Genomic DNA, 26,506 nt, shown 5'->3' with positions numbered 1-26,506 from the left:
CATCGTCAAAGTGCTGCCAAGGGTGGGCTGTTAATTGCAATGAAGTCAGCATTTACTATGAACACTCGGAGAACGTAACACACCTGAAGAAAACTGCAGCATTTTCATACTATACATATAAGTGGAATGTTAGTTCATTCGTGTGAAGCTTGGAAGCAAACGGATCAAACTGACTTCGAACAATGCCAAACACAGGACATTGATAGTGCTGAAGACTAAGAAGAAAAGAGTTCATTGTGCTGTCATAGATGTAAAATGCACGCACGCAATCCGCAGCCATAGTAAAATATATGGTGCGTGAGGAGACGTGTAAGGAGTGGTATTGGTGTCGATCTGTAATTCTTTACAGCCCTTATAGTGGTAAAAATAACAAGGACTGACGATGGAAGTCAGAACTCCAGAGGAACTATGACAGAAGTTCTTCATACCAAATTCTAACATCAGGAGCGTTAGGAACACCGCCAATAGCCCTGGTGTTTTTGCAGTTTGAAATGGTTGGCATGTCGAAATATCAGGTACAACCACGTATTGCTTCGGGACAAAGCTGAATATGATCAACCCGGCAACTGCCATACCCTGTGAGTTCCCTGAGTAAAAATTAGCAGGCATTTCAATAAAGGATACATACAGATACGATCATGAACATAATCCAACGTAGAGGGCGCTTCACCTCCCACATAGTGCAGGTTCGGAGCACAAAGATGCCTAACAAACGGTGAGAAATTAGTGAAAGCTCCAGCGAGACTGGTGATGGAGGTCACAAACATTCTGCGCAGAATGCTACCATCATGCTGAAGGCTAGATATAATAGTTGTCAGCACAACGTTTAGATCACTTATCAATGAAGAAGCCCTACCTGCTGCAAGATCACCTAAAGTCTGGCAGTCCTATGAGAACAGTGAGAGACACGTATATGATGGTCAAGGTTGCCTATGCACGACATCCTTCATGTGACGGACTTGGTCAACTAGGACACGAGTGAGATCAAAAATATCATAGAGGATGAGCATACGCTGCAGGCTCACACATGAGATTAGGAATAGGCATCAACAATGGCATATAGCGAGCTCCAATATACAGGAATTTTGGAACATTCGTGTTGGCTTGGGCGAGAAAAGTTGCCTGTGAAAATGGGGGATGAGACCAATAACTGCGAGCAAGAACGGTGGCATCACATCTTGTTGGAATCTTAACAATGAATCATAAACCTTTCACCTGGTTAAGTAAAGGGGTTGGGCTGAAAATCCAAGGGGAAACTCACCAAAAGAGTAGCCACCACGACTGCAATGCCTTGATCAGAAATTTTCTGGTTCATAGTGCGAGAGGACATACCATCGGAATACTAGTAAGAGTAGTTTCTCAGTTGGAATCAGTGCTGCTTTGGTTCAGACAGACACTTACATTCAGCACCTGAATACTCCATACTGCCATAAGGAAATCATCCTGTGGTACGACGGAAGCGGTCATGAGGATAGGGCTGAAGGGCCGGGTAAAAGTGTAAATTCATCCCCTTAAATCGACAGGTAAATGGGCTAACAACCTGTGCCTCATCCGTGTGCATTCGTCGCGTAGTCAAAAAGTGACGTTGTCACCGCATTCCCGTTGAAAGTGATGAGATCGAGAACGTAGGTGCTTAATATTTAATCTGCGCGCTCTGTTTGAACGCATCTTGGGCTCAGCGCTCAACGTTCCCATCATGACATTTTTAAAAGATCCGCAACACTGCCGAGAGCGTGCCGATGACCTGTGATGCGGACGGCCGTGAATGCAAGCATCGTGCAACCAACACAGGCTGAACTTCAAGCACATCTCGCAGGGCAAGCCTAACACCTCACGGCCTCATGGGACTCGCGGCTGTTGCAGTGCTGGACGACAATGACAATGACCTCACTGAACTCGCCAACGATGATGATCTTGATGATGCTTACCTGTCTGATTCTGGTGCATTGCTAATGGCAACTATTGAACTCTTGCAATATCTATTACCGGTGCCGGTGATGGTTCAAACGTTCGCGAGGACCAGAAGTGCAAAGACCGTGCAGGTGCTGACTAGAGAAGTTCCATATATAGGAAGAAAAATAAGCACTCATCAGGGCCAGCAGTACGAACTTTTACTTTTGCCATCATCTAGTAGCGCAAGTCTGACCTTATGCTAACCACGGATGCTCAATCTCGTGCGAAAACCCAGTGGGTCGGCTCGACACTTGCAGACTTCTGCTCGGGCAGCTGCACTCGTTCAGAAGCAGAAGCCACATCATAACCATGTACAACCGCGACCTGTCATCGGCGGAGCTGACGTGAAACAAGGAAGAGAAAGAGAACGTGACGTAGTACGAAGAACAGTGAAGCACGGTGCGCTATATTGCCTCAATTCCATTCTCTCGCAACCAATTATATCGGACAGTCAAGCGCAATGAGCTCGGAGTTCAGCTCCTTTCTCGAGAACTGCATTCACAAATATTTCGCGACATCTCTTTTCCAGCACCGTCGAAAGCATTCGTTCGTATCGCACAGGAGCATCTGGAAATGCATGGCCTAGACCCCAAACAAGGTTCTGTTCTTCCTGATATCGGCTTCACCCTCCCACCCCTCCTAGGCTCAAATATCGACGAGCATTTCCATAGAATCGGCAGTCAGTCCGCTCAACCATGGCTAAACATCGCGAAAGATTTTGCATCCAACGAACTTCCTCCAAAACCCGATCATTGGGACATTCAATCGGGATGGACGAAATATCACTTCCTTGCTGATGGTTCGAGCTACAGCGAACATGTCGACTTCCCGCAACACGAAGGCAATGCGGAAGAAGTGCTCACATTCGACGTAGAAACCATGCCCACGTATCATCCTTATGCTATCATGGCATGTGCTGCCTCAAAGAATGCCTGGTACAGTTGGATATCGCCTTGGTTGCTAGGAGAATCGGTTGAGCAACAACACCTCATCCCCTTGGGGGATACGCTTTCCCCGCGCGTAGTCGTTGGTCATAACGTCTGCTACGACCGAGCGCGCATTTTAGAGGAGTATAGCTTGCATGGAACTCAGTCCCGCTTCCTCGATACCATGGCTCTGCATGTTGCAGTAAAGGGAATATCTTCGCACCAAAGACCTGCTTGGATGAAGCACCGCAAGTCCAAAGAGACTCAGAAAGTGCATCGTGCCGAAGCGGTCGAGGCCGTCGTGGATCTCATGCGTAATACGGAGTTCAAATACGACCAGGAGAATGATGAAACCAAACGAGAAGAGCTCCGCCGCCTCCGTGCTGACCTCGAGGAGAGCCTTCCGCAGCTCGAAGCTGCCGATGCCGATGCCGTAGAGGCTGATCTCTCAAGTAAGCGCTGGGAAGACCTGACGTCTGCCAATTCGCTGGCTGATGTGGCCAAGCTGCACTGCAATATCGATATGGACAAAGAAATTAGGAACGACTTTATGAAGTTGACCCCAGAAGAAATAAAGGACAATGTTCACGACTATCTCAACTACTGCGCGCAAGATGTTTTCGTTACTCATGCCGTCTTTTCCAAGGTCCTTCCAGCTTTCCTTGACCGCTGCCCGAGTCCCGTTTCATTCGCCGGCGTTCTCGCGATGGGTTCCAGTTTCTTGACGGTCAACGAGTCCTGGGAATCATATCTTGCAGATGCAGATAGAGTCTACAAGGAGTTAGATGGGAAAGTGAAAAAGCGCCTTGTCGAGCTTGCGGAGCAAGCCAAGGATAGGGCGAGGAACGACTCTTGGAAGGATGATCCTTGGCTCTCTCAACTAGATTGGTCACCCTAAAGTGGCCGGGAAATCTAGAGGTGTCGTGCCGGATGAACAGGTGCGTCTCCAGGTCGATGTACCGCACTTTCGTTGATTCCTTCCTTTTGCAGCTTGACTCCACGGCAGCGTGCCCATCTGTGCCCGCCTTCTTCCTCCCGACGTAAGAAGTCCTCTCCTAAGGAACCCAAACCAAAGGTATTTTGGCCGAAGTGGTACTGGGATCTCGCAAAACCCAAGAAAGACATGCCTCCCGGCACGCTAGATATCACAGTACGGAATCGCATTGCTCCCATTCTCCTTTGTTTGTCATGGCAAGGCTGGCCGCTCTTCTACTCCCGGGAACACGGCTGGACCTTCCGCGTCTCTGGCGAAGCTGATTTTCCTACCCGCTTTTCTCAGCTCGATTTCTATGATCCTGCGGACGACGCCCTACAAGACATGCGCCTGAAAGGAGGTTTTGTCTTCTACAAGTTACCACATAAAGATGGGGAGAAAGCGAACGTGGGCAGTCCGCTTGGGAAAACGTTCATGAAATATGCACAGGATGGGACGCTTACAAGCCCCGGAGACGAAGCGAAGGATGCACTGGACATGAACGCCCAGTGCAGCTATTGGATCAGCGCACGCGATCGCATCTTAAATCAGATGGTTGTCTGGCAGCGGGGAACGTTAGATCTACAGTTCAAACCACCTGGATCTTCGGACGAACCCCAGAAATGGGGTATCATCCTCCCCCAGGTGATTACAATGGGCACTGTGACGCGCCGCGCTATCGAGAGGACGTGGCTCACGGCGAGCAATGCGAAGAAAAACCGCGTTGGTTCAGAGCTCAAAGCCATGGTGCGCGCACCCAAGGGGTACGCCATCGTTGGCGCGGATGTGGATTCAGAAGAACTGTGGATTTCGAGCTGTATTGGCGACGCACAGTTTGGATTACACGGTGCTACGGCTCTTGGATGGATGACCCTCGAGGGCACCAAAGCCGCGGGAACTGATCTTCATTCAAAGACAGCGAGCATCCTCGGCATCTCTCGTGACCAAGCAAAAGTGTTCAACTATTCCCGAATCTATGGTGCTGGGATGCGTCATGCAGTCCTGCTCCTTCTACAGTCGAATGCCGGTATGCTGCCCGATCAAGCTCAGCGCCTCGCAGAAAACTTGTACGCATCAACTAAAGGCAAGAACACGCATCGCACGGATTTATTTGGGAGGAAATTCTGGTTTGGTGGAACGGAGAGTTTCGTGTTCAACAAGCTAGAAGAGATCGCGCTTTCTGATCAACCACGAACTCCAGCTCTCGGATGCGGAATCACAGCAGCCCTGTCAAAGGAGCTTCTTCCGGCAAAATTTGGTTCAGATTACATGACATCACGCATAAACTGGGTCGTGCAGTCCTCTGGTGTCGACTACTTGCATCTTCTCATTGTCGCAATGGACCATCTGGTCAGACAATATGGTATCAAGGCGCGTTATCTTATCTCTGTGCACGACGAGTTACGTTACTTGGTTGCCGAAGAAGATCGCTATCGAGCTGCACTCGCGCTGCAGATCGCCAACCTATGGACACGGAGCCTTTTTGCCTTTAAATTAGGAATGGATGACCTGCCTCAGGGGGTCGCGTTCTTCTCAGCCGTTGATATCGACAAGGTACTGAGAAAAGAGGTCGATATGCCATGTGTCACGCCTTCTCATCCTGATCCTATTCCCTCTGGAGAAAGTTTGGGTATTGCCGATATTTTAGATAAGACAAACAGCGGTTCATTGTGGAAAGATGGACGCCCCATAATCGCGGACTCTCTACCTTCCAAAGCGTCCTACCAGCATGACAATGGCTACGAGCCTCCTAGCTGCCTTATCCATCGCGCTGAGAGCGCGGCTTGGCTGCGCGCCCAAGCTACGTCCGAGTTCCCTGAAATTAAGCATCTTGCGCTTGCGCAGACATCAGGGCAGGTGACCGATACCAGGATCAGCGGTGCCCAGAATGGCAATGAAGGAAAAAAGCGCGGGCGTCCGGTGAAACATGCTTCCATGGAGCTGGGTGACTGGGAGGCGATGCAAGAAGTGCTGAAATCAGGGAACCTACGTTGAAGTCTAGCACCTGACGTACCCACGGATCATGCTCACACGGATATCTTATCATTGCTGTATATTTTAAATTAGACCTTGCATAATATTAGAGTAGCCTTTTTCGTGGCTGCGAGATCCGGTTCAACTGTTTACAGTATTAATTGCAGCGCAGAGACTTGGACCTGTGAGTCCAGGGTCCCGGTCATCAGTGGATGAATAGATTAACAGTTATCGCCTTATAACATCCATCAACGTGTTCCGTGAGACTCCCATCAGCGCGCATGTCCCGACGCCTGCCTTTTATGGGTGAGCGGTCCCGCCAGAATCCCGCCCCATCCATAATAAGAAGTCCCGCCCAGCGCCACATCAGAAATTAGGCGTCTGTTCTGAAGTTCTTGTTCGACTTCACCATATTCAACGATGTTCGCTGTCCCGCCCATGCCACTCGTGCACAGCGCTGCCCAATTAACTCCCGACACACGATGGGCGCGAGAAGTCAACAAGTAACTTCCCGATGTCCTCTGGCGGGCTATAAAAGACACGCAGCCGCATGACATGACAGTCGAGTCACCCAGCGTACTGCGCATCCCCAGGGCTAATAACGTCTGCCTATATATTTTCTGACTCGCACAATCTCTCTGACTCTAATCTGACACGATGAACTATCGGATCGGCACTCCTGCCTCTTCATCCCATCACAGGTCGTGGGCTGTGCACAGCGCACAATCTGGCTCCAGCGGCCAAGCCTTCCAAGGCCACTGGTCTGCGCTCCCGGGGTCATCCACGTCGCCGTCCCCGATCCCAAACGCACCACTTCTCCATCCAGTTTCACTCCCACACCCCAATGCAGCTTCGCATCAATCCCCTATGTCATGTATGAAATTCTCCTTTTCGTTCACACTTTACGCAGATCTCATATCTATCGTTGATAGACCAAAATTCATCTACATCCCACTCTTCATTCATAGTCTTGCACTCACTCTTGAGTTATGGTCCGAATTTGAGATTTAACATCACACAAGACCTTGCACATGTGCAACTGCGACCGGGGTGTTCACCTGCCATGCTTCAGGAGCTTGCGGTGCAACCGCCAGTCTCTCATATGATCATTACCATTCCTGGGCTTTGTGCTTGGACGATAGAGGTTGTGAACCCTCGGGGTATCACTGTGAACAATGTCCTTGCCATGATACGTGAAACGCTCAACCGGAGTGTTGCTTCGCATGAGATGCAAAGATCTTCTCGGGCAGTCAATGCTGCTGTTGATTCTTTCAGGGCCAGGTCCCGCGCTGACCCGCGCGAACATGCGCAGGGCGTGAAACGCGTTGACTTTTTAGGCCCCAAAGTTTTCTTTGCTGGGCTCGCTAGAGCTCGAGATGGGTCGGACAGCTGGGAAATCCACTTTGCCCAGAATGTTTGATCCTCGCCGAGCGCGGGATGCATAGGCTATTCCTTATCTTTCACCTAGCTCAGTTCCAATGGGCTTTGGTCGGATCTCATCACTCAGCTTGCACTGCCCGCTCTAACTTTACTTGGCAATTTGCCGTCACCGCTCTCTTCTTTGCATCTATATTCGACAGCCCCTAATTTGTTTTATCGCTATCTTTGCTCTATCTCTGTCCGCAATGTTTTTTCTTCTTCTTGATTCATGCACCGCAATAGTTTGCACTCATATCACTTGTACTTTTATTTACCACGTACTCAATCCTCCACGGCAATCCAGTGTATTCATATTTGACTTTTGATCTGTTACTGGGGTGGAACGGAAACATCAGAGTTCCCGTTACCATTGACGAGTGAGTACTAGCACAGTCATTCAACGTACAGCCAGGGGGCCGTTCGCAAATGAATACTTAACTTTAACCTGTTCATTTCGATGAAACGTTGCCCTCCTGTCAGGAGGCGAACGAATACGACCTTGGAATTAATTGAAGAATCTTATGGAAGCCGCGCACTTTTTGCAAGGCTAACCCATATATGTGTGACGTCAGCCCAATAGCAAATTAATTGGACGCTATGCACTGCCGCATCGTATCATGTGCTCAAGATAAGGTTAGATCATTGCATCGAAGTTTCGATCGAACGAGAACTTCATTTTATCGAATCCCGCACCCGTCTTGACACCGATATCAAGAATGGAAGAGGCTTTCATGAAAAAAATCATTTCACGTGACGTGGTTCGTACGGGTGTAAGCGCGTTTACGCCACGGCGTTTCAACCAACACCTCCTCTACATCACTACTTTGCCCACAAAATGTTTTTACCATTCAATCTTTTCATTGTACTCGCGCATGTCACCATGCTGGTAGTCGCCGGGCGATCTACGAACAGGTACCAAGATCTCACGGTCGATACGATACCTGCTCATCAACGGCACAACGAGACTCTCGCCACGCGACCGAGCTCACAGAACAAGAAACCTCACCGCTCTTTCAAAAAAGGCACGAAACAGGTCGCCCGCCTTCAAAGACGATCTCGCGTGACATCTAATAGTACTACTCCGACCCGCCATCCTCGAGTGAACGCTGCGCCAACGCCCCAGCCTACAGGTCCTTCGTCTGTCTCGACGACCGTGCATATCACCAGCGTGACAGATTTTGCACTTTTACTTCCCTCAAGAGACGGAGGTGCGTCTCTCTCTAGTATTTTCATCGCGTACTTGACCACGCTGTTCTCCCTTAGAGTATATCTCAGAGGCCGAGAGCGACGCGACGGCGTATTGTACCAACGGATCTAGCTGCCAGAACACATTTCCCGCAGGCTTCGTGACCGGTGCTACCATCTCGGAGGCAAGCGATGGGTCCTATATACAGGTCAGTGAAGTTTTTATTTAGCTGTCTGCGACCTCTTCCTCGGTACTAATGCAGGCATTAGATCACCGGCTGCTTGGATCCCGGCAAGTTCCAGTTTGCACAAGATGACGCGGGAGGCCAGATGGACGTCCGATTTCCCAACGGCGCGAAGTGTACTTTTGGTGGATACGGCGCAAGCTTCATTGAGCAGTCCGTTCCCGTTTTTCTCATCATTCTTGATTGACTCATCGGCTGTTTGCCAGGGTCGAGCCTTCTGCTAATCGTTTCTGCCTCCGCTGTTGTGCGTCCGCAAATGACCAGGTCAATTGCAATTCACATAACGACAAAGCTGGTTGTCCTGTTGCTGTTCCTGGTACATATGACTTTGATGGAGTGAGCTGCTCCTAACTCAGCAGCAGCGTCGACATTCTATTTCAACCTTTTTCATTCAGCGCATTTGTAGCCCGACCGACACTTTTGTAATGCCATTCCCAATGTACCACTATGCCCAAGCTGTTACAGCAGAATACAAAATCATAAAAAAAAGTCGTGTAATAAATTCATACGTATGCCTAATGCCCAAGTATGCTAGATAATCGTGAATTCCAGCAGGGATGTAGCGGCGTCTGTGGGTACGCCGCGGAAAGGTCTCGCAGGTATGAGGTAACGAGGACTAGCCTCGGTAGCTGTCGATCTCAAAAGTTGCAAACGTCGGCTTCAAGCCTTGCCAAAAACGAGTCTTCCGGAGCCGGCGCCGGGTCCATGCTTCTCCACTTCTATTCCGATCAAACGAGTTTTCCCATGCAGCCAATCCACCCGTCGGACTCCGCCTTCCCATCCGCCTCCCAATCTGGTACACCGCTGTTCGTATGCCTGCGTGACTTTCCGTTGAGCCCTGCTTCCATGACCAAGCGCCTCCCACTCTTGAGGCGTGACTCTCGTGAGAAGCGTCTCATGTAGTGAATGAAGAAGGTCGAGATTGGTGATATCAGGAGAGCGCCCATTTCTGCACGACCCGACGACCACGGGCCACGGGAACTTATCTGAACGAAGGAGGATACGAGATGATGCCGGAGTGGGAGGGTCTGTTGCTGGTTGAGATAATGTATGAGCGTCGACGGGTGAATGCGTGGTACGGTCTAGAACGGTTCGCGGCGAAGGGCCATAGATGACGTCGTAATTTATGGGCGCGGAGTGAAGGCGAGTGGAGGCAAAGAGTGGATGCATATGCAGTGCAGGTGCGCGTCTCCCATGTGGATCCATTGCAATATCTTTTTTTTTGCGCTGTTAGAAAGCTGATCCCACAGCTATTTTAAGAGACTTACATGAAGGAGCCGATCCATTCGCAGATGAGATACTGCTCTGCCAAGTATGACGCTGTTGCAAAGAAGGCCGTCTGTCGTAGGGAGATGGGGTGCCTGGATGCATGCCCGGGAAACCCGAAGAAGAACTTGAACTTGTACGGGAAGATGCGCCATACGAGACGGGTGGCGCATAATTATACAAAGGATACTGCCCGACTTGAGAGATATGTCAATTTGAAATGCGCTCATTGACCGCGGAACACAGAAGACGTACGATGTTCGGATGACTTGTAGCTGGCACGCCTGTAGAGCGGCACCTTCTCGACGTTCGACGGAGTACCGTATCTCATGTCTCTGGGATCATCAAACGTGGTATATCGTAGTGGAGAGGGAGCTGGTGCGGCACTGAAGCTATTGCTTCGTTTTGTCTTTAGGCGTGAAGAGGAACTCGGACCAGCTGGGGGCCCATAGAAGAAGTTTGCAGGGTTGGAACGTGAACGTAACTTGGAAGAGTGGTCGTGACTAGGAGATGGGCTTCCACCAAAGATGGAACGGAAGTAGGAGGTCATTATGACTTTTTGTTCGTGAAGGGAGTGACAAAGGATAGTCAACTGTGGTTGCTCGAGGTACTGAACCAAGAGGTGTGGTGGAATGAACTCGGTAAGAGAAGAGTGTAGCCGAGTTCTTATAAGCGCAGAGGATAGCCGTTATGCCTGGATCGGATCGCCTGTGAGTTCTAGACATATTTTAGCGAAAATACTTTCATGAAGTAAGAGGACCCCTAGAAAAGCCGTGGAGATGTTATTGGATGACAAAGATGGAATTTAATGCCGAGAGGGGAGATTGCAATAAAAGATCTGTTGACGAAAAGGGCACTGTTGGTGAATGCGGTGGATCAATGGATCACGTCTTAGGTGCTGTCCGGAAAGTCCGTGAGTAATGAAGCACAACCAATAGAGGGAAATAACAATATAACATGGCCTGGAGAGGAAAGAGTGCCTTCTTGTGAGAAGGTTGAGTAAAGTTCGGAACGAGTAGGAACAACGGTGGCGACGCGGTTGAATGTCCTATACTATCTTGATTGGAAATTGTATTAGCCACGAGGTTGGTTCACGCATGTAAACCGCGTGTTTTCCTTTTATGGAAAAGGCGCGGCGGTGCACCTTTATCGCTGTGGCTTCGAGAACACAGTAGCTGTGCGAACAGTGTGCGAACCCAGGAGCTATGCGAACCAAGTAGCTATGCTCACCAAAATGCGACATGTGTACTTACCCGGTCATATCAAAGGCTGCACCTTCATGGCGCATGGTCACCCTAATAAAGCCAAGCGGCGCGCAAGAAGTCTTACCAAACCCGCCATGAACTACATGCAGAGGGCACGCGAAATGTTCGGTTGAATCGTCAACCGAGAATCGGGTCTAGACCGTGATAATAAGCTTGTGGCGCTTTGAGTAAAAGAGTAAGGAAAAAGAAAAAGAGGCACAGACCGTCTCATCCGAGTCGCTAAGGAAATGAACTCGCCATCTTACCGAGATGAATTATTACCAAGTTACATTATCTGTGATGACTCGAGTGAAAACTGCACCTTCCGATACGTGGCGAGGCGGGTTGAAAAGTATGCACAAGCATGCGCCACCATCAGGCGACAGGAGGAGCAAACTGAAACGAGATTAAAGTTGAGTTCCGATGTTTTCTTGGAATATCCCACAGGGTCCAAGATTGGCGGTTGATGAGCAGAAATCGACAGAACAGACATGCATACCTCTGGCAACGCAGTTCCTGGAGATACCTGCGCAGAACATATGCCATCAACAACATACAAACGCGCGACGCAGCATATATTATGAATATTGTTGGTGTACCATACGGTGTTGCACCAGCAGTGACAATGAACTGAATGACTCGGATATCGATCAAGATCTCGTCAAATAATGTTTGGATCAGAAGCTTTTGCCAAACACGCATATTTAATATTTAGTCATTCTGCGAGTTGTGACCTGCATCTTCCAGCCCGAACATTCAAAATACAAATCCGGACCACGCTAGCATGCGGTCCTTTATCTCTAAGCTGAGACGTGGCACCAAGTCCGAATCAGCGCTTGGTCTTCAAGAAGCACCACAAGAAAGCCCTCAGCAACGCCTCTACCGATATCGCAAACAGCGCGGAGTTAATCTTGGTAAGCTTAAAATGAATTACCCGAGTCAAAAGCGTCGAAGCGAGCTAAGCATGCTCAGGATCGTGGTTCGTTTTAGAGCGGTGGGTATCAGGATCCCCATTTCAAGGCGCCGCCGGCAGCGGGCAAAGTGATCTCGACGTTGCCAAGGGTCTACATGCGAAGCACGTTCTAGAACATCACTGGGATTCCTGGATCACCTCCAGCGATTTCGAATGGCTCGCGGCAAGGGGAATCAACACTGGCGGATCCCAGTGCGCGTTTTCTTATAATAGTACAATAGCATCGTCTCATGCCGCCTTAAACAGATCGGATACTATCATATCTGTGCGCTGGACCCATCTATCCTTACTCGAACCGACTTCGATGGTCTTCAACATGTTTTTGAAGGAGCATGGAGTAGACTCGTTGCCGCGGTGGTCACAGCCCAGAGCTTTGGAATTGGGGTGTTGTTTGGTGTGTCGTTCGTTGAGTGGACATATCCTATTTCTCACTTACAAATTTCAGACCTCCATGCAGCTCCTGGCAAACAGAACAAAGATTCGCACTCCGGAACATCATCCCCGGTAATTTCGTTTTTCAACAGCAGATTTAATATGCAGCTGGCCATTCGCACTCTCCGGATACTGGTCACGCAGCTTATCGCTCTGCGGGCACATGGACCCGTATTCGACAATATAGTCGGTATACAGCTTCTCAACGAACCTCACCCCTCCTCGCACCAAACACTCTACGACTGGTACTGGGGAGGCAATCCAAGAGATAAGAAAGATAGATTCTGGTTTCCCAATCTACATATCAGACTGCTGGATGACTGATCAATATGCCGATTTCGTCGCACACTTACCGTCTTCCTTGGCGCTGACTTGCATCGACTATCACCTGTACCGGTGTTTCACGTCGAGCGACATATCAACATCAGCAGCACAGCATACTGCGTCCCTTGTTGATCGGAATGATCCCTTTTCGCAAATGTTCTCCCGCGTTTCAGAGAAACTCGCAGCATCAGGAAGTGGACTCATAGTTGGCGAGTGGTCTGGAGCTTTGAATCCAGGCTCTTTGCAAGGTACAACCGATGAACATCAGGAACGAGCGTCTTACATTCGGGCTCAGCTTGACCTGTTCGAGCTGTACTGCGCTGGATCTTTCTTTTGGACGTACAAGAAAGAGTGGCCTGGAGACCAAGGATGGTCTTTTCGAGACGCAGTCGAAAATGGCATCTTTCCAGAAGTTGTGGGCATGATTCCAGTAAAGGATCATGTTGGACTCAGTGCCGACATAAACGCTAGAAAGGTGACCGCTAGAAATGTAGCCTTGGGTGAGTCCAGCCACTCTACAGCCACCACATCGTCACTAATTTTGCTAAGGCCAACATGTATCCTACTGGGCCCGTTTTCCTAGTTATTATGAGCATTGGCGTTTTGAAGCCGGCTTTGACCAGGGCTGGGTCGTGGCTTACGACTTCTTCACCTTCGATCGCGCGGGCCAGGTCGCCGTCTCAGAACTGGGATTCAAGGGCTGCATTGCGAAGAGGAAGGCGCAAGACCATATTCGTGAATACGGGCGCAGCAACAACATTTGGGAGTTCGGTGAGTGTACTATTCAAAGTGGTTTCCCTTTCTGGGTTTTGCCGCTTTTCGGCCGGCAGCACGACATACCCGCTATCTCGATAAGTTCATCTGTGATATCGCAGATTTAGGTGACCCTATTTCTAACATATTTCAGAGCATGGATTTAGCCAAGGGGTAGATGTTGCGAAGCACGATTTTCAACATCACTACTGCTGATTTTCACGTGTCAGGCGTAAGATTTTCATGGTATATCTCTTCGCCAAATAGGGACTTTAGCTTTTAACGATTTGCTTCCAGAACAGACTATCCATATCTTTGCATGCCCATGTCCTCGTGTAAGATAGTGTCGATATATTCGATTGCTGACAATCATCGCAGACGTAAAGCTTTTCTGAAGTGGACAAGGCTATTGGCTTGGCTTGGATTAGTTCTTACCCTTTTCTATTAACTTGCGATGCAGCTGTCAAGGAAAGTGCTGGCAGAACTTAGAAGACGCTCTAAGCTTCTTTCTGTCCCTCCAGTTCTGCATCTAGCCTATCATGACCCTTCAACGAGGACAAGCGCGGTAATTACAAGCTTCCGTGAGTGCTCCTGTCCTCGCAAGAATCCGAAGGTTTAAATTTTCTCCTTAATGTCATAATATGTTTGAATCCATTTGTCGTTACAACATGACTTGCAGAAGACCGCTGTGATCTCCGAGGAGATGTTTTTTTCACTTTGATAAGTCATGATTTAACTTTTTTAAATATTGGGGCGGGAGGACACCACAAGCAGTAATGCAGTGAGATTACTTGGGTCGAGCAACGGATGTCTAATCATGGCATTCCTGTGCGAGACTCGTGGCCGCAGACTCGTGGTAGAGATGACAATTGCTGCTCAGGTAAGGGGTATCGATCATTGGTCGATAGTGGCGTGATGACCCTGATATCACTAGCACACTGCGCAGATGAATAGTTCCGATATGAAACCCATGTCGTCTCCCTGCTATGTAGTAACGCACCGCACGGGATATGATACACATCAACGAAAAGACATTGAACGTTAAATCTTCTCGCGGTAACTTCCCTACGTACGTTTCATTATCAGCGTTATTTTGGATTGGAAACAGGAACAAGGGGGGACTCTGCGGCCACGATACGAGCCTGTATTAAATCGACGCATGTGATGTGCCTACTGTGCATGCTGAATTTGTTATTGGCCTATGGCGCCCCGCATATCAGACACAAGACCTAGGCAAGGTTCATGACAATGATCATTCTGTGTTCTTCTTTCGAATTCGTTACAAATGCATGATGAAACAAAGCTCGAGTCGAATCGTAATCTCGATAAGTGGGCATACGCGTCTCGATCACAAGCTGACAAACATAGATTTGAATGGTGACTTTAGGAAAAGTTAGACCTTTGAGGCTGGGTATATATATGAGATCGTTACAACATAAATCAATGGGGAACCAAGACAATAGAGAACAAAGAATGTTTATGACAGATTTGGTACAAAGGGAGCGGGTTACAAGGGGCGGCCACATTCATGTCAACAACTTCCAATGGAACAAACCATCTTCGTCGTGAGCTCTGACAAGTCCTCTAAAGACATGTCTTTCCATCAAATAGTCAATCCGTTTGACTCCTTGACTTGCTTCGAGCTGAGCAGATGAAGGGATGCTTCTGTATCTGCGGGTGTAGGCCCGTGCGATTGCAGTTTCTTGACTCTGACTGAGCTGGGCCCAGTCAGAGTGAGATATTTGGCGGTGCAGGGAAGAATGGATCATCCACAAAACATCGCCAACTGTTATGGGCAGAGCGCCCGACGTATCGTACTCGCCATGAACGAGCTCCAAGTCAATGGGCCATTTCGGAATGGCATCATGAGTGATACGCATGCGGGTAATGGTTGGGAATGTAGCAGGTTCCCTTAGCTCTTCAACGGACACCATAGCCGTGTGGTTTGGACCAACTCTGCGCAATGGCGCGAAAGCTGGATTAGCAATGTCGAAGTAGAACTCCGATACATAAGCTTCTCCGTTAAGAAGCGGATGAATCTGGAATTGCTGCGACGACGTCTGGTATTGCCAAGGAGAGTGATTGCCATTGCCGAATGAATGTCGCCGGTTATGGGTTGGCAATGGAACCCCTAAAAAGGAGGGACTGGGAGGGAGCGCAGCCATCCCTCCATGCCAAGATGGAGGACGACGGGGACGGTATCCATCAGGGTAGTAAGAAGTGTGCGGCGTTCCAGGAAGTTCGGCGTAAGGTGATGAGGGAGAAGGTGGGAATAAACTAATGGGAGGAATGAAAGGTGATCGCTGGGGAGTGTGCGGGTGGGTATAATATGGAGGAGGTTCGTATATCGGTTGTGTATAGACGTATGGCCCAGACATTCAAGTTGATGCAGTATTGAAGTTGAGAGAAAAAGATGTCGGGGAGACCTCCGCTATTTATTCAATTGATAATGGTCAGCTTGCCCCTGGTACCATAAACACAGCCTGCATACCTATGTTATGACTCTGTGGATGACTTGTCTTCAAGCACAAGCGCCAGACCACTGCTTCAGGATGGACAGGCTATGGACGTCACGGTTATGCAAGAATGACACAGCACTTTCCAGAAGACTGCAAGAGTTGCGAGACTTTTGTCTGGCCAGGGCCCAGTGGTGCTTTTAAAGGCTGTCCGCAAAGTGTAACTCGGTAACCAATTACCAGAAGTTTAGAAATCCACTCACTGGCTTCCTGTCCTGGTTGGGCGGCTAGTGGGGATGGTCAATGTTCTGGGCAAGATAGGATTTGAATCGCACCCGTATGACTCATCTGCGCGTCCTTTTTGTCAGCGTCAGCACTTGTCATCCGATAGAATCTAGCCGCCAAGGATAACGCTAAGAGAACGGAATATTCTCATCATCAGACAGCGCTCGATCACGGTGATCAATTAAAACGGATACGGATCATCCATCATAAAATGCACCGTGATCTAATCATCATCCGACAGTCTCCACCTGCTCCGGCTCGCAGTCGGATTTCTGGCTATGTAGGCACTTATGTCCAGGATTCATGGAACCGTGCCTGATGTGATCGAAAACCAGTGCGTCAGCTGCCTCTCACCATGTGAAGTGAGCAAAATTGAAGCTCCGACAGTGACCTAATCCCGCCCGCACTGCATGTGGGTACGTACTCCCTTCCGAGAAACTACTTACTGCCCGGACATAACTTAGTTTGCAAACACCCTCGGATGCTAGTTCGATAGCTTTGTCACCGGTCCAGCGCGTCATCATGGAATGGCGTCACCCTGTGTAGTGAAAAAGATTGTATACGACTTCTCTCTCGGAGTTTGGCAGATGCTGTGAAATACCTTCTATTCAGGGTCTGCATATAATCATTAGAATTTTCAATACATCAACCGGCGTAGGTAAGTGCTGTGCTTTCGATTGTGTCGCGTTCCTATCTTTACGATCGAGCAAGCAGAACTCGTGACTCGGTACTCATTCTTGTTAGGTCAGATGATACTCATCATGCAAGCAAGTTCTTGCAGGTGGCATTGGGAAGCTCGCCACTGCTTCTTCAATTTACCTAGTACGGGGAATCTTAATACTACCCTTGTGCGAAGATCGCGGTCACCGTTTCTTTCAAATCTGCAGTGCATTACAAAGGTAGGTATCTCAAATCATATGAGTAAGTATCCATAAAGCTAACCATCGGTAGGATCGGACTATCAAAAGAATTATTATTATCAAGCATTTCCGAGTAGTCAAGTCTCCGCTTGCTTCATCGATCTTGGCACCCCTGAGGACCTCAGGAAACCGATGTGTGTTACCAAAATAAAGATATCATGCCCCTCGTATTACATCGGGAGACACCAAGACGTCGGTTGGAGTGAGCTATGACTTTTTCAGTTTGTGCTTTGTTCTTATATAGTAAATATCAATCAGATTGAAAGCGGTGGTCACGTAACCAACCCAGGTTTCTTGTCAAACCAAGGCAATGATTCAAATCGCGATGTATTCGTGCCAAGACAGCAACAGTTAGCACTGATCCGATCCAACACTGTAAGAATACGATGAGGCCAAAAGTCACTGGCATCAGAGTTGGCGACATCATACTTGATGAAGGTATAAATGTCGACAGAGTTTTAAAACGTACTGATACAACGTTTTTGGCATCTGACGAACATGTGTGGACTGACAATTTACAATGTCGTAGCATACGAACTTGTTTTGCTTAATACCACAGTCAACAACTTCAGCGACCCAGATTTTTTCTACGGCTCGCGAGTGAGTTTTATCATTTATATCGTCGAGGTTTTGAATTCTCATGCGGCTGTGAAGGGTGATTTTAATAACTTTTCTGGGTTCCCTGGAGAAGTACTCCATGTAATATTAAACTTACCCTATCATGGGGAATTGTTGCCCATGTCACTCTCAAAACGTGTCCTCGATCCCAAGTTTGGGTGAGACGATTGGACCACAGTGTATGATACAGCATCGTGACAATTATAAATAGGATGGGCGTGTCTCATACAACCAAAATAAATTCAGCCCTGTAAACGCTGTCATCGCTATTTTATCTGCAAACGTGCAATCCATGTCAAGGGCCAACAAACTGCTGGGTGGCCTGTTCTCTCGAGCATATATTGTTCTATGATGCGCCAACTTGTCAAGACGGTATCTTCGAGCAGTTCCACACCTCAATGATAATATTTCCGCCTGGTCCATCGTTTTCTTGGTCCAAGTTGTCCCGTCGAACGGTACCTTAGCCTTGGTATTTTTTTCGGTTTTTATACTCACCGCGAAACAGTGCTGTATTCAATCCCATAGCGATGGAGGAGTTGACGGAGTCCTTGTTAAGCAGTACTCCCAATGAGACCCTCATAAGCACTTGTAATGTTTTTATTTGGGTTGTCTACTGACGTGAGCGACTAATTTTAAGGCGATAACATGGCAAATACCAGCGTGCGTGCTATCTGGACTCCTGATCTTGATTCTATCCATAGCCACTATCTGCGTAGGCAGATTCACATAGAGCAAGAAACTCACTATAATTATGCAAGGGCGAATTCCGGCGACGACGACCTCATATATGAGATCGCTAGTGCTAGTTCCAAATATCTGTAACGGGCAGCAATTGCAACTGGGCAGAATGTTGGAAATATGGTCGTGTTTCCCAACCATGCATCTTCTTCTGCATCCTTAGAGGATATTCACGGAGAAAATCTTGTCCGTCTAGGGGATATCAAGAAGCTGCCGATCCAGACACCATGATGGAGCTTGCTGGAGGATGGCAATTGTAGATCACCGGAAATACATGGTACAAACTATGAGTAACCGTCCAGAAATTCGATGTCATACTTATCAAAATTATAAGTGGATATACAGACGCGATATCGGGTCCTCCAGATGGGCAGCTCAAGATAAAGTACAAGAAAATTCCGTGGGTGACTGACAAGCAAGTTTGATATCTTCATTTTGTCTGACTCACTCGTTTTGCGCATCTCAAAGTCCAGTTCGCGACTGCCCGTTGTCGAGCGTGTACGAATTTTTGGAATCTGCGACCAAGTCGATGAGAGCTGCGTTGTGTTAGTAAGTTTTATAATGCAAAAATATGACACGCACAAGCTCCGTGGTTTCAAGACGATCCTCATTGAGTATGCATCTTCACCATCACCATCTGATTGAAATAGTCAATGATAGTAGCTGGAAGACCCAAGTTGACAACTCACAGTATCCGACCTCTTTCCTGTGAATTTGAAAGCCAAGTTTATCGCGGTACAGAGTGAAGGCAGCTCGATTAGACTTGCGTACGTGAAGCTGGATGTACTCTATGTTGTATGAATCGATCATGGCCTTTTCTGGAGGTAGTTAAGATTAATGTTTTGCACTAAATCAGATGGTGCAAGTGAACCAACGCGAAAGCAGCATTAATCGCTTCGCAAGACCTAGCCTACGATATGTTCGGAGTACGGATAAAGAGTTGACATGACCGACTTGCAACCAAGGGAATTGTTCATCTGGCTCTCTGTAGGGGGTGATTGAATCAGTTGTAAATACATGTGCGTAACCTTCACCCACATCGACGAGAGTACATAGCCTACTACGCGGCCACTGCTGTCCTCTGCAAGATACGAGACTTCTGGCCAAGTTATAAAGGAGTAGGCCCCTACAAATCTGGCGATTGGAATGGCATTTTCACTGAACCAAAGGAGACCCACAATATTTCATGTGGTAGTTCTCAGGAAGATTGTGCAAGTTGCATTGCTGTATTTTGGTGAGATCCTTCGGCTAAGCGCCACACGTTCGAGGGAATAGTGTTGAATGCAATCTTCAGTTTGCGTGAAATCAAGGCAGGTAATCAATCGTACCTCTGCTCTTCGAATGTTCATCTAGGATCTGGAAAGTAAGAGGTGTGGTTGTAAGACGCGAACGCAGGAGCCCTGTACTAGTATGGAGAGGTGGAGGAGTGGCACGTGCTGATGCGGCAGGCTGTAAACAGGTGTTCTACACAGCTTAGCGCTTTAGCGCCCGTATTCGTAACTCCACTGACGCAGGCACTTCGTCGCCGGCGTTCATTTCCATTGCTGACTCGGAAGTCAAGGTTTGCGCATGTGTGGGATGATTATTACCTAATATATAACTACCTTTCCATCAGACTCCGACGCTAGCGCTTAGGCGAGAATCAGAATTTAAATTTGGCCGGTCTGAGCCGACACAACGGCACCGTCAGCGGAGTTTAGAACCTCACAGTGTTTCGAACGGCCATGCCACCAACGCGCCCGCTGCCGCCGCCCAACATCCACCATTAGATTGGAATGTTTCATGTTCATGCTCTATCCACCCATTCACCTTACCTGCCCAGGACCTTTCTTGCCCATCAAGGCCTCGCCCGCTGCCTGCCTGGTGATACCAAATGTGATATCTTCATTGCAACAAGTAGATGTTGTCTTTTTGCCAGCTTCTCTCAGTGTCCATCGGCAATTGGCGTCCTTGATTGTGCATAATGACAAATTGATGCATCAAACACATAACTACTGTATAAGTAGGTCCGTGCTTTTAAAAGGCCTCCGGCGTCCATGGAAGTCAGATACAGTGAGCAGGTGCGAGAACAGTCTGGGCGAGTTTTATACTCCGCTTGGAGCATGGGCCTGTCGAGTCCCAGACTTTGGCCTAGACTTCGCCTCAAACCGGCCATTTCAGAGATGTCCTCAAGAGAACGATAGACAGCATCTACATTCTACATCATCGGCATGGTCTTCAATACTCAGTGCATGAGGCCGACGTTATCAAGTTTACTACACCAACCCCGATAACGGTGAATTGGATGAATAGAAGCAAGGAAATCTGGCAGCACGCCTGTTGAATCCAAACATTGTCAAGCCCACTGGTGTTGTGTAAGAAACAACGACGACTGAGTTCATCTTGATGATTGAGAAACCCACGCTTGTAAAGAAAAATGTGCAGCTGCTCATTTGACATCGTCGTACAACACTATCACAGCAGAGGTAAGAGAATAACAACTCTATTTATCAAAAGTCCAAAAAATGATGACCCAGATTATCATCGATCGCCTGTCCTGTCGGGTGTAATCTTCGGCAAAAAAACAGGTTAAATCTTCACGCATAAGTATACCTACACTTTCGCATTCCTGTACTGCGATGGAGGCCCCCACTGTAGTTTAACACGCAAGTATTGGGCCACCCAGGTGAGTGCAAGAAGGACAGGAACCTCCACCAACGGTCCAATGGTCGCTGCCAATGCCTGATCTGACCCCACCCCATACACAGAGATTGCTACTGCAATCGCAAGCTCCTACGCAATCCACTTGCTCAGTGCATCATTCAATAAAGCGGCCTGGAGATACGCACGAAATTGTTGCTTCCTGCAGTAAAAGCCTGCACCACTGCCAGCTCATACGAGAAATTACCACTATCCGTGTTCCCTTTGCGAAATTCTCGGCGAGCGAGATAGAACACAAGCGCAAAGGCTGACGTCCACATGATAACAAAATATACGATCATTGGTACGAATACCCGGAAAACAGGACCGAGATTCTGCACGATGTGATGTCCTTGGTATGCAAACATAACGATGATGGTGTACAGGAGACCGATGAAGGAGAGAGGGGAAAACCGTGGTGCAAAAGCCGTGTCAAAGAATTCCTTCGACTTCAGTTGAATGACTGTGAAGCGTGTGATGACACCAGCAAGGAGAGGAATTCCAAGGTACTGTCGAATCGTTAAAATAGTAATCATTCTGATACTCAGGAAACTCACGATGAGAACTGAGATCGCCACCGAACCGTATGCAAGATGAACACCCTGCTCGGTGTGTCCAACGACATTCACAAACAAGACCGCGTAGGGTGAGTAGAGGATGATTTGGAGCACCGAGTTAACGACGACGAGAATCGCGCAGTATTCACTATCCCCGCCGGCTAACTGGTTCCACACCATGACCATGGCAATGCAACGAGCGAGCCCGACGAGGATCACACCTGTCCTGTACGTCGGGAGGTCGGGGAGCGTAGCCCATGCAATACCGAGCATAATAAGGGGGCCAATGATCCAGTTCAGAATCATGCTGATTCCCATATGTATCCACAGACGTCTCGACAACAATATTCGCGAAAGGGCTTCATATTTGACCTTGGTAAGAATAGGCCACATCATAACAATGAGCCCTATTGCAATCGCTTTAATTCTGTGAGCATGATCCATAACGTGCTGGATATAAGTACTTACGGACGGAGACACTGTAAAATTTGACGGTGTCGAACGCTTGCTGCACACCAGGTACAAACTCGCCTATGACTACCCCGACGATCATGCATACCAATATAGCTGGAGTGAGCAAGCGGTCTAGTATACTGAGCTTCTGAAATAGAGCTATACTGTTGTTAAAAGAGGGGCAGGATGGTGTACCAGTAAAGTTACTGTACCTTGGGGTGCTGCTGGATCATGATGGCTGTTATTCTCCGACAGCATGCGGTCCGTCAGAGAATCGACTGGCCTCAAGGTTTCCTCGTTTAATTTCCTGACGGAGTTGTTCTTCTTTTCCATGTTGGTTCAAGTAGGAAGGGTTGAAAATACATGAGAGAGAGACTTGACCAACTTTTGAGCGTTCTCGATTTTGAATATCATTTGAATATCGGGGACTTCAATTTTTTCCTTTTGAAAATCACGAGGACAGCTTCTGCCAAATTACACAAGTCTAATTGGTCGATACGTTGGGATTTCTTCTGCCTCACCTCCTACCTATATTAATGGAAACGTCCTGCACCAAAAGGTTCAGTAGAAATTCTCGTGAGACGACTTTCTAATGATTTTGATTTCCTTGTGACTTGAAAAGTGTGTGGGAATTTTAATTTTGATTTTGACTTTGACTTTGACTTTGATTTTGGATTAGTCAAGCATGCCGCAGGCCCGCATATATATCAAGGTGACTACGAATGTCGCCCCGGCAGAAGCTCGGACTAGTCACTGAGCACTATGCCTGCTGGAACAGTACCACTCACTGACGAAGGGATTGTCAACGCAGTATGCGATGCTTACACAGACATCGCTGGGAAAGGCGTGCAGACAGCATGTAAGTGCTCCATCATCATGTGGTCTAAAGACTCTAAATGCATTGTCTCAACGTGAAATTAGACGCTGAAGCAGTTGCGGAGGCATTCGGATACACCGCGGAACAGCTGAGCTCCGTCCCAGCAGAATCCTACTTGGGACTTGGCTGCGGAAATCCCGTGGCAGTGGCATCTGTCAAAGAGGTACATCGTTCGAGAACAAGTCCATTCACGTTGTGATTGTGATCATAGGGAGAAACCGTTCTTGACTTGGGCTCTGGTGCTGGCGTCGATGTCCTCCTTGCAGCCCAGAAAGTTGGTCCTAAGGGACAGGCCATCGGCATGGACATGTCGACAGTGAGTTTTGTCCGAGTCGTGCCTTTACGCGATGATAATCAGAGCAGGATATGATCGATCGAGCGCGTAAAAACGCTTTTAAGCAAGGGTATAGGCCACCTCAGGTGGTCTTCATCCAGACGAAGTTGACACAGCCCCTACCTCTGGAAACCGCCTCCGTAGATTGCATCTTGTCCAACTGTGTTATCAATTTGCTTCCTGATGCGGGAAAGGCAGCCCTCTTGAAAGAGTGCTATAGGATTCTCAAACCTGGTGGACGTCTCGTGGTTGACGATGTAAGCCTCTTGCGCAGCACGATCGGTCCCGGTGATTCTGAATTTTGAGTGCAGATCATCGCGAAGAAGCTGCTTCCGGATGCCATCCGATCCGACCTTTCGGCCTACATTGGATGCATATCCGGGGCGCTTCAGTTGGAGCAATACAAAGCTCTTATGAAGCTTGCTGGGTTCATAGGTGAGTTCTAGTGTATGTAGTAAATGCCTGTGGCCGATCGTATATCATATAGATGCGTTGTTTGTTGAGACCAGCGGAGATCTCGAGGCCTATAAATCCGCTGGACCCACATGTGGTGGCGTACCTTCATCTAGCCCCTCGCCTAAATGTTGTGCGGCCACCACTAGCATTCTCCCTCAGACTACCATCGGGAACCTCAACGAATTGGCTGGTAGGAAACTAATCATACTAAAAAGAAAATATCAAAATTCAATTCACAAAAGCTTCATACCAGATATACGCAAGGAAAGTCTCCTCAGATAATGGAGCTGCAGAAAAATCTCCTCCAGCACTTGCTCGATGGTGGGATGCATATCCGAAAGACCATTTAACTTCCAGTGAAGTTGCAAGTTTGCTTCGCGACCCCGATCGTTCAGACTATGCTATTATTGACGTTCGAGAGAATGACCGCGTTGTAAGTCGAAGACAATGCGTTGGTAGGCTGACTGATGTTGAATGACTACAGGGTGGTCATATTCTGAGAAGCATTCAGTGGCGAGCAGATACGTTTGCTGGTTCACTAGACAAGTTTTACGACGAGTACGGCAAGACAAAACAGATTATTTTTTACTGTGGGAGCTCCAGAGGACGCGGATCTCGATGCGCTGCTTGGTGAGTAGTACCTCTGCGGTGTCTGTCTTGTTAAGAGCAAGTCCAGGTATCAAGATTATCTAAATGGCAAAGGTAATACGGAGTCGAAAGCTTGTGTTCTAGAAGGCGGATACTATGGATGGAGATATCCTGATCTAGTGGATGGAGCAAGCAGTCTGTGAAAGGCTATTATAACACATGTACGGAATACAGGGCTCGATACTGAAGTAAAGTAAGGCATTCTCTGCAGATAGCATCTCGGTCTAAGAGTATATGGGGACGTTCTGACGCTACGAATGATTGATACGACATGTGAATGTGGCCTGAATTACGAACCCGTATTCGGTTCTGCAAAACGGAATGCCGATCAATGACACAACCGCGTATCACTTTTAAGTAACAGCAACGTTGACTCGCCACTGACTATTGAAGATAAGGAAATACTTGAAGATCAACTCAAAGTTATCTCCGAGCATCCCGGAGCGCAATACCACCGAACATAAGCCCAGCGCTTTGAAAATGTCTGCTGGCAGATGGGAATTTCGAATTGTAACATAAAGACACTTCCATTTCAAGATAACGCGATCGACTTCGAGGGAGTGGGTCCGACGTGGTGACTCCAACACTAGGTTCATCGAGTCAGATTTTGACAATCATTACCGTGATAAGCCAACTGACCTTTTTAAAATATCCCGATTCAGGCATTCCTCGTGCTGTGACTCCTTACAGGGGATGACTGCACCAACAGTTCACCCGATCCTGCCTCAGGGCTGCATATTGCATATAAGAGATGCGCAAGACAGGATAATCAATCCGTCGGATGGCACGACAGATGTTTATCAATCGCTTGATCTGATTGTCTCCCATACGGCATATAGATGCTAATTAATCGTACGAACCAAGATTACCGAACAATCAGGCCATCTGTGATTAATCTCTTTTTGAGCGCGAGAGTGTGTGCAGGAGTGTAAGGTGGCGGGCCGATCGCGAGATGATGGTATGGGATGAAACCACCGAAAAGCCACGGAACAGGTGTAATCCACAACCATTTTGGATAGAGCGTCGGTGCAACCCGAACATCGTTTGATCTACGATGATCGTCAAAATATGTTTCTCGTTGAAGGGTTTGAGTCTCCGGAAAAAGTACTAAATTAGATCTTCATGACACGTTTTACGTCCGCGAAGGTACACTCGATACGGCAAGTGAAGGCGCGTTAGCAAAACTCTCGTGAGCGACACGTCAAATAATGCAGTCACCAGACCGTATGTGATGATGAGAATAAGGGAAATGACGTTTCGCGGGAATGCTAAGTGCTAGCGGTATGAAGGGCGCTCTCTGTGCTTCAATAATTCTCCGAACTAGAGAAGATGAAGTCGGCGTACTTTCCATATGGATTTCCCATGCCAACGTGCCAAGCGGAAGAAGACTAGTTGAAAGAACCCCAAAGGGAGGAGCATCCAGCCTGATCCAGGCGATAGCTCAGGGAGTCCACCAACACGTATGATTGCAAGAATTATGCAGGTTCCACGTCCGGGTTGGGAGTAAGAGTAGGCGGCCCGGTTTTGGAGCAGTACTGCCAATAAGACTGCATGGAAGGCTGAATATTCTTGCAGTGCGTGCATGCAGTGAGGCAAGCCGCATTTTCCACTGTTTTCGCAGGGGCCACGAGGCAGTTTTGAGAGCTGCAACTGAAGCCAGCTGACAGAATATCGGAGCTAACCATGAGCCATGTGTCTGATCGGTGTCCTCACTCAATTGATGCGGCTAAAGTTCTCTCTTCCTCGACACGGAAAGTTCGAACCCAATTAACGTCCTTGGTCTTATAAATTTCGTTTATATTTCGTCCTAGAATTTTT

At 48.1% G+C, this 26,506-nt stretch overlaps 11 protein-coding genes across 11 annotated transcripts; 5 read left to right on the top strand and 6 right to left on the bottom strand.

The window, feature by feature from the left end:
* Nucleotides 1-150: 150 nt before the first annotated feature.
* F5891DRAFT_114486 (uncharacterized protein) lies at nt 151-1,654 on the bottom strand. Its single transcript, XM_041364985.1, has 11 exons — nt 1,402-1,654; nt 1,333-1,342; nt 1,262-1,281; nt 1,176-1,208; nt 1,026-1,122; nt 939-967; nt 857-887; nt 766-798; nt 629-705; nt 429-576; nt 151-376 (listed from the first exon to the last, which is right to left on the bottom strand). Exons 1-11 carry the CDS (start codon nt 1,465-1,467, stop codon nt 243-245), a joined length of 678 nt encoding a protein of 225 aa, XP_041228638.1. The 5' UTR covers nt 1,468-1,654; the 3' UTR covers nt 151-242.
* A 371-nt stretch (nt 1,655-2,025) lies between these two features.
* F5891DRAFT_1020307 (DNA polymerase family A-domain-containing protein) lies at nt 2,026-5,988 on the top strand. The gene is made up of 7 exons (XM_041361120.1): nt 2,026-2,352; nt 2,405-3,687; nt 3,764-3,835; nt 3,886-5,731; nt 5,753-5,772; nt 5,794-5,797; nt 5,819-5,988. Exons 1-7 carry the CDS (start codon nt 2,163-2,165, stop codon nt 5,845-5,847), a joined length of 3,444 nt encoding a protein of 1,147 aa, XP_041228637.1. The 5' UTR covers nt 2,026-2,162; the 3' UTR covers nt 5,848-5,988.
* Nucleotides 5,989-6,064: 76 nt separating this feature from the next.
* Nucleotides 6,065-7,578, top strand: F5891DRAFT_1020305 (uncharacterized protein). Its single transcript, XM_041361119.1, has 2 exons — nt 6,065-6,700; nt 6,759-7,578. Exons 1-2 carry the CDS (start codon nt 6,484-6,486, stop codon nt 7,244-7,246), a joined length of 705 nt encoding a protein of 234 aa, XP_041228636.1. The 5' UTR covers nt 6,065-6,483; the 3' UTR covers nt 7,247-7,578.
* Nucleotides 7,579-8,053: 475 nt separating this feature from the next.
* On the top strand, nt 8,054-9,094 carry F5891DRAFT_1020301 (uncharacterized protein). Its single transcript, XM_041361118.1, has 4 exons — nt 8,054-8,453; nt 8,509-8,639; nt 8,701-8,828; nt 8,882-9,094. Exons 1-4 carry the CDS (start codon nt 8,081-8,083, stop codon nt 9,024-9,026), a joined length of 777 nt encoding a protein of 258 aa, XP_041228635.1. The 5' UTR covers nt 8,054-8,080; the 3' UTR covers nt 9,027-9,094.
* Nucleotides 9,095-9,335: 241 nt separating this feature from the next.
* On the bottom strand, nt 9,336-10,491 carry F5891DRAFT_1127337 (uncharacterized protein; the record flags this gene model as incomplete). Its single annotated transcript, XM_041364172.1, has 3 exons — nt 9,336-9,889; nt 9,944-10,138; nt 10,197-10,491. 3 exons carry the CDS (start codon nt 10,489-10,491, stop codon nt 9,336-9,338), a joined length of 1,044 nt encoding a protein of 347 aa, XP_041228634.1.
* Nucleotides 10,492-11,765: 1,274 nt separating this feature from the next.
* Nucleotides 11,766-13,883, top strand: F5891DRAFT_1127336 (glycoside hydrolase family 5 protein; the record flags this gene model as incomplete). The annotated part of the gene is made up of 8 exons (XM_041364171.1): nt 11,766-11,804; nt 12,019-12,099; nt 12,178-12,350; nt 12,380-12,552; nt 12,604-12,776; nt 12,847-13,414; nt 13,464-13,685; nt 13,822-13,883. The coding sequence occupies 8 exons, from the start codon at nt 11,766-11,768 to the stop codon at nt 13,881-13,883; spliced, it is 1,491 nt and encodes a 496-aa protein (XP_041228633.1).
* Nucleotides 13,884-15,128: 1,245 nt separating this feature from the next.
* On the bottom strand, nt 15,129-16,431 carry F5891DRAFT_114220 (uncharacterized protein). The gene is made up of 2 exons (XM_041364922.1): nt 16,159-16,431; nt 15,129-16,098 (listed from the first exon to the last, which is right to left on the bottom strand). The coding sequence occupies exon 2, from the start codon at nt 16,043-16,045 to the stop codon at nt 15,194-15,196; it is 852 nt and encodes a 283-aa protein (XP_041228632.1). The 5' UTR covers nt 16,046-16,098; nt 16,159-16,431; the 3' UTR covers nt 15,129-15,193.
* A 2,843-nt stretch (nt 16,432-19,274) lies between these two features.
* On the bottom strand, nt 19,275-19,932 carry F5891DRAFT_929143 (acyl-CoA N-acyltransferase; the record flags this gene model as incomplete). The annotated part of the gene is made up of 5 exons (XM_041373922.1): nt 19,275-19,321; nt 19,374-19,502; nt 19,560-19,665; nt 19,713-19,810; nt 19,863-19,932. Coding segments are annotated over 5 exons (450 nt in total), but the record flags the coding sequence as incomplete, so codon positions are not given.
* Nucleotides 19,933-21,276: 1,344 nt separating this feature from the next.
* On the bottom strand, nt 21,277-22,706 carry F5891DRAFT_1127334 (sodium bile acid symporter family-domain-containing protein; the record flags this gene model as incomplete). Its single annotated transcript, XM_041364170.1, has 5 exons — nt 21,277-21,456; nt 21,513-21,872; nt 21,921-22,339; nt 22,389-22,532; nt 22,586-22,706. The coding sequence occupies 5 exons, from the start codon at nt 22,704-22,706 to the stop codon at nt 21,277-21,279; spliced, it is 1,224 nt and encodes a 407-aa protein (XP_041228630.1).
* A 356-nt stretch (nt 22,707-23,062) lies between these two features.
* Nucleotides 23,063-25,149, top strand: F5891DRAFT_114018 (S-adenosyl-L-methionine-dependent methyltransferase). The gene is made up of 9 exons (XM_041364882.1): nt 23,063-23,232; nt 23,295-23,413; nt 23,462-23,566; nt 23,614-23,841; nt 23,896-24,019; nt 24,072-24,230; nt 24,283-24,473; nt 24,525-24,670; nt 24,717-25,149. The coding sequence occupies exons 1-9, from the start codon at nt 23,136-23,138 to the stop codon at nt 24,829-24,831; spliced, it is 1,284 nt and encodes a 427-aa protein (XP_041228629.1). The 5' UTR covers nt 23,063-23,135; the 3' UTR covers nt 24,832-25,149.
* Nucleotides 25,150-25,793: 644 nt separating this feature from the next.
* On the bottom strand, nt 25,794-26,491 carry F5891DRAFT_114103 (uncharacterized protein). Its single transcript, XM_041364903.1, has 2 exons — nt 26,033-26,491; nt 25,794-25,985 (listed from the first exon to the last, which is right to left on the bottom strand). Exons 1-2 carry the CDS (start codon nt 26,270-26,272, stop codon nt 25,890-25,892), a joined length of 336 nt encoding a protein of 111 aa, XP_041228628.1. The 5' UTR covers nt 26,273-26,491; the 3' UTR covers nt 25,794-25,889.
* Between the last annotated feature and the right edge of the window lie 15 nt (nt 26,492-26,506).

The sequence above is a fragment of the Suillus fuscotomentosus genome, assembly GCF_016647785.1.
Source record: "Suillus fuscotomentosus strain FC203 chromosome Unknown F5891scaffold_14, whole genome shotgun sequence".
NCBI classification, from domain to species: domain Eukaryota; kingdom Fungi; phylum Basidiomycota; class Agaricomycetes; order Boletales; family Suillaceae; genus Suillus; species Suillus fuscotomentosus.
This window is presented reverse-complemented; position numbering and strand designations above follow the sequence as displayed.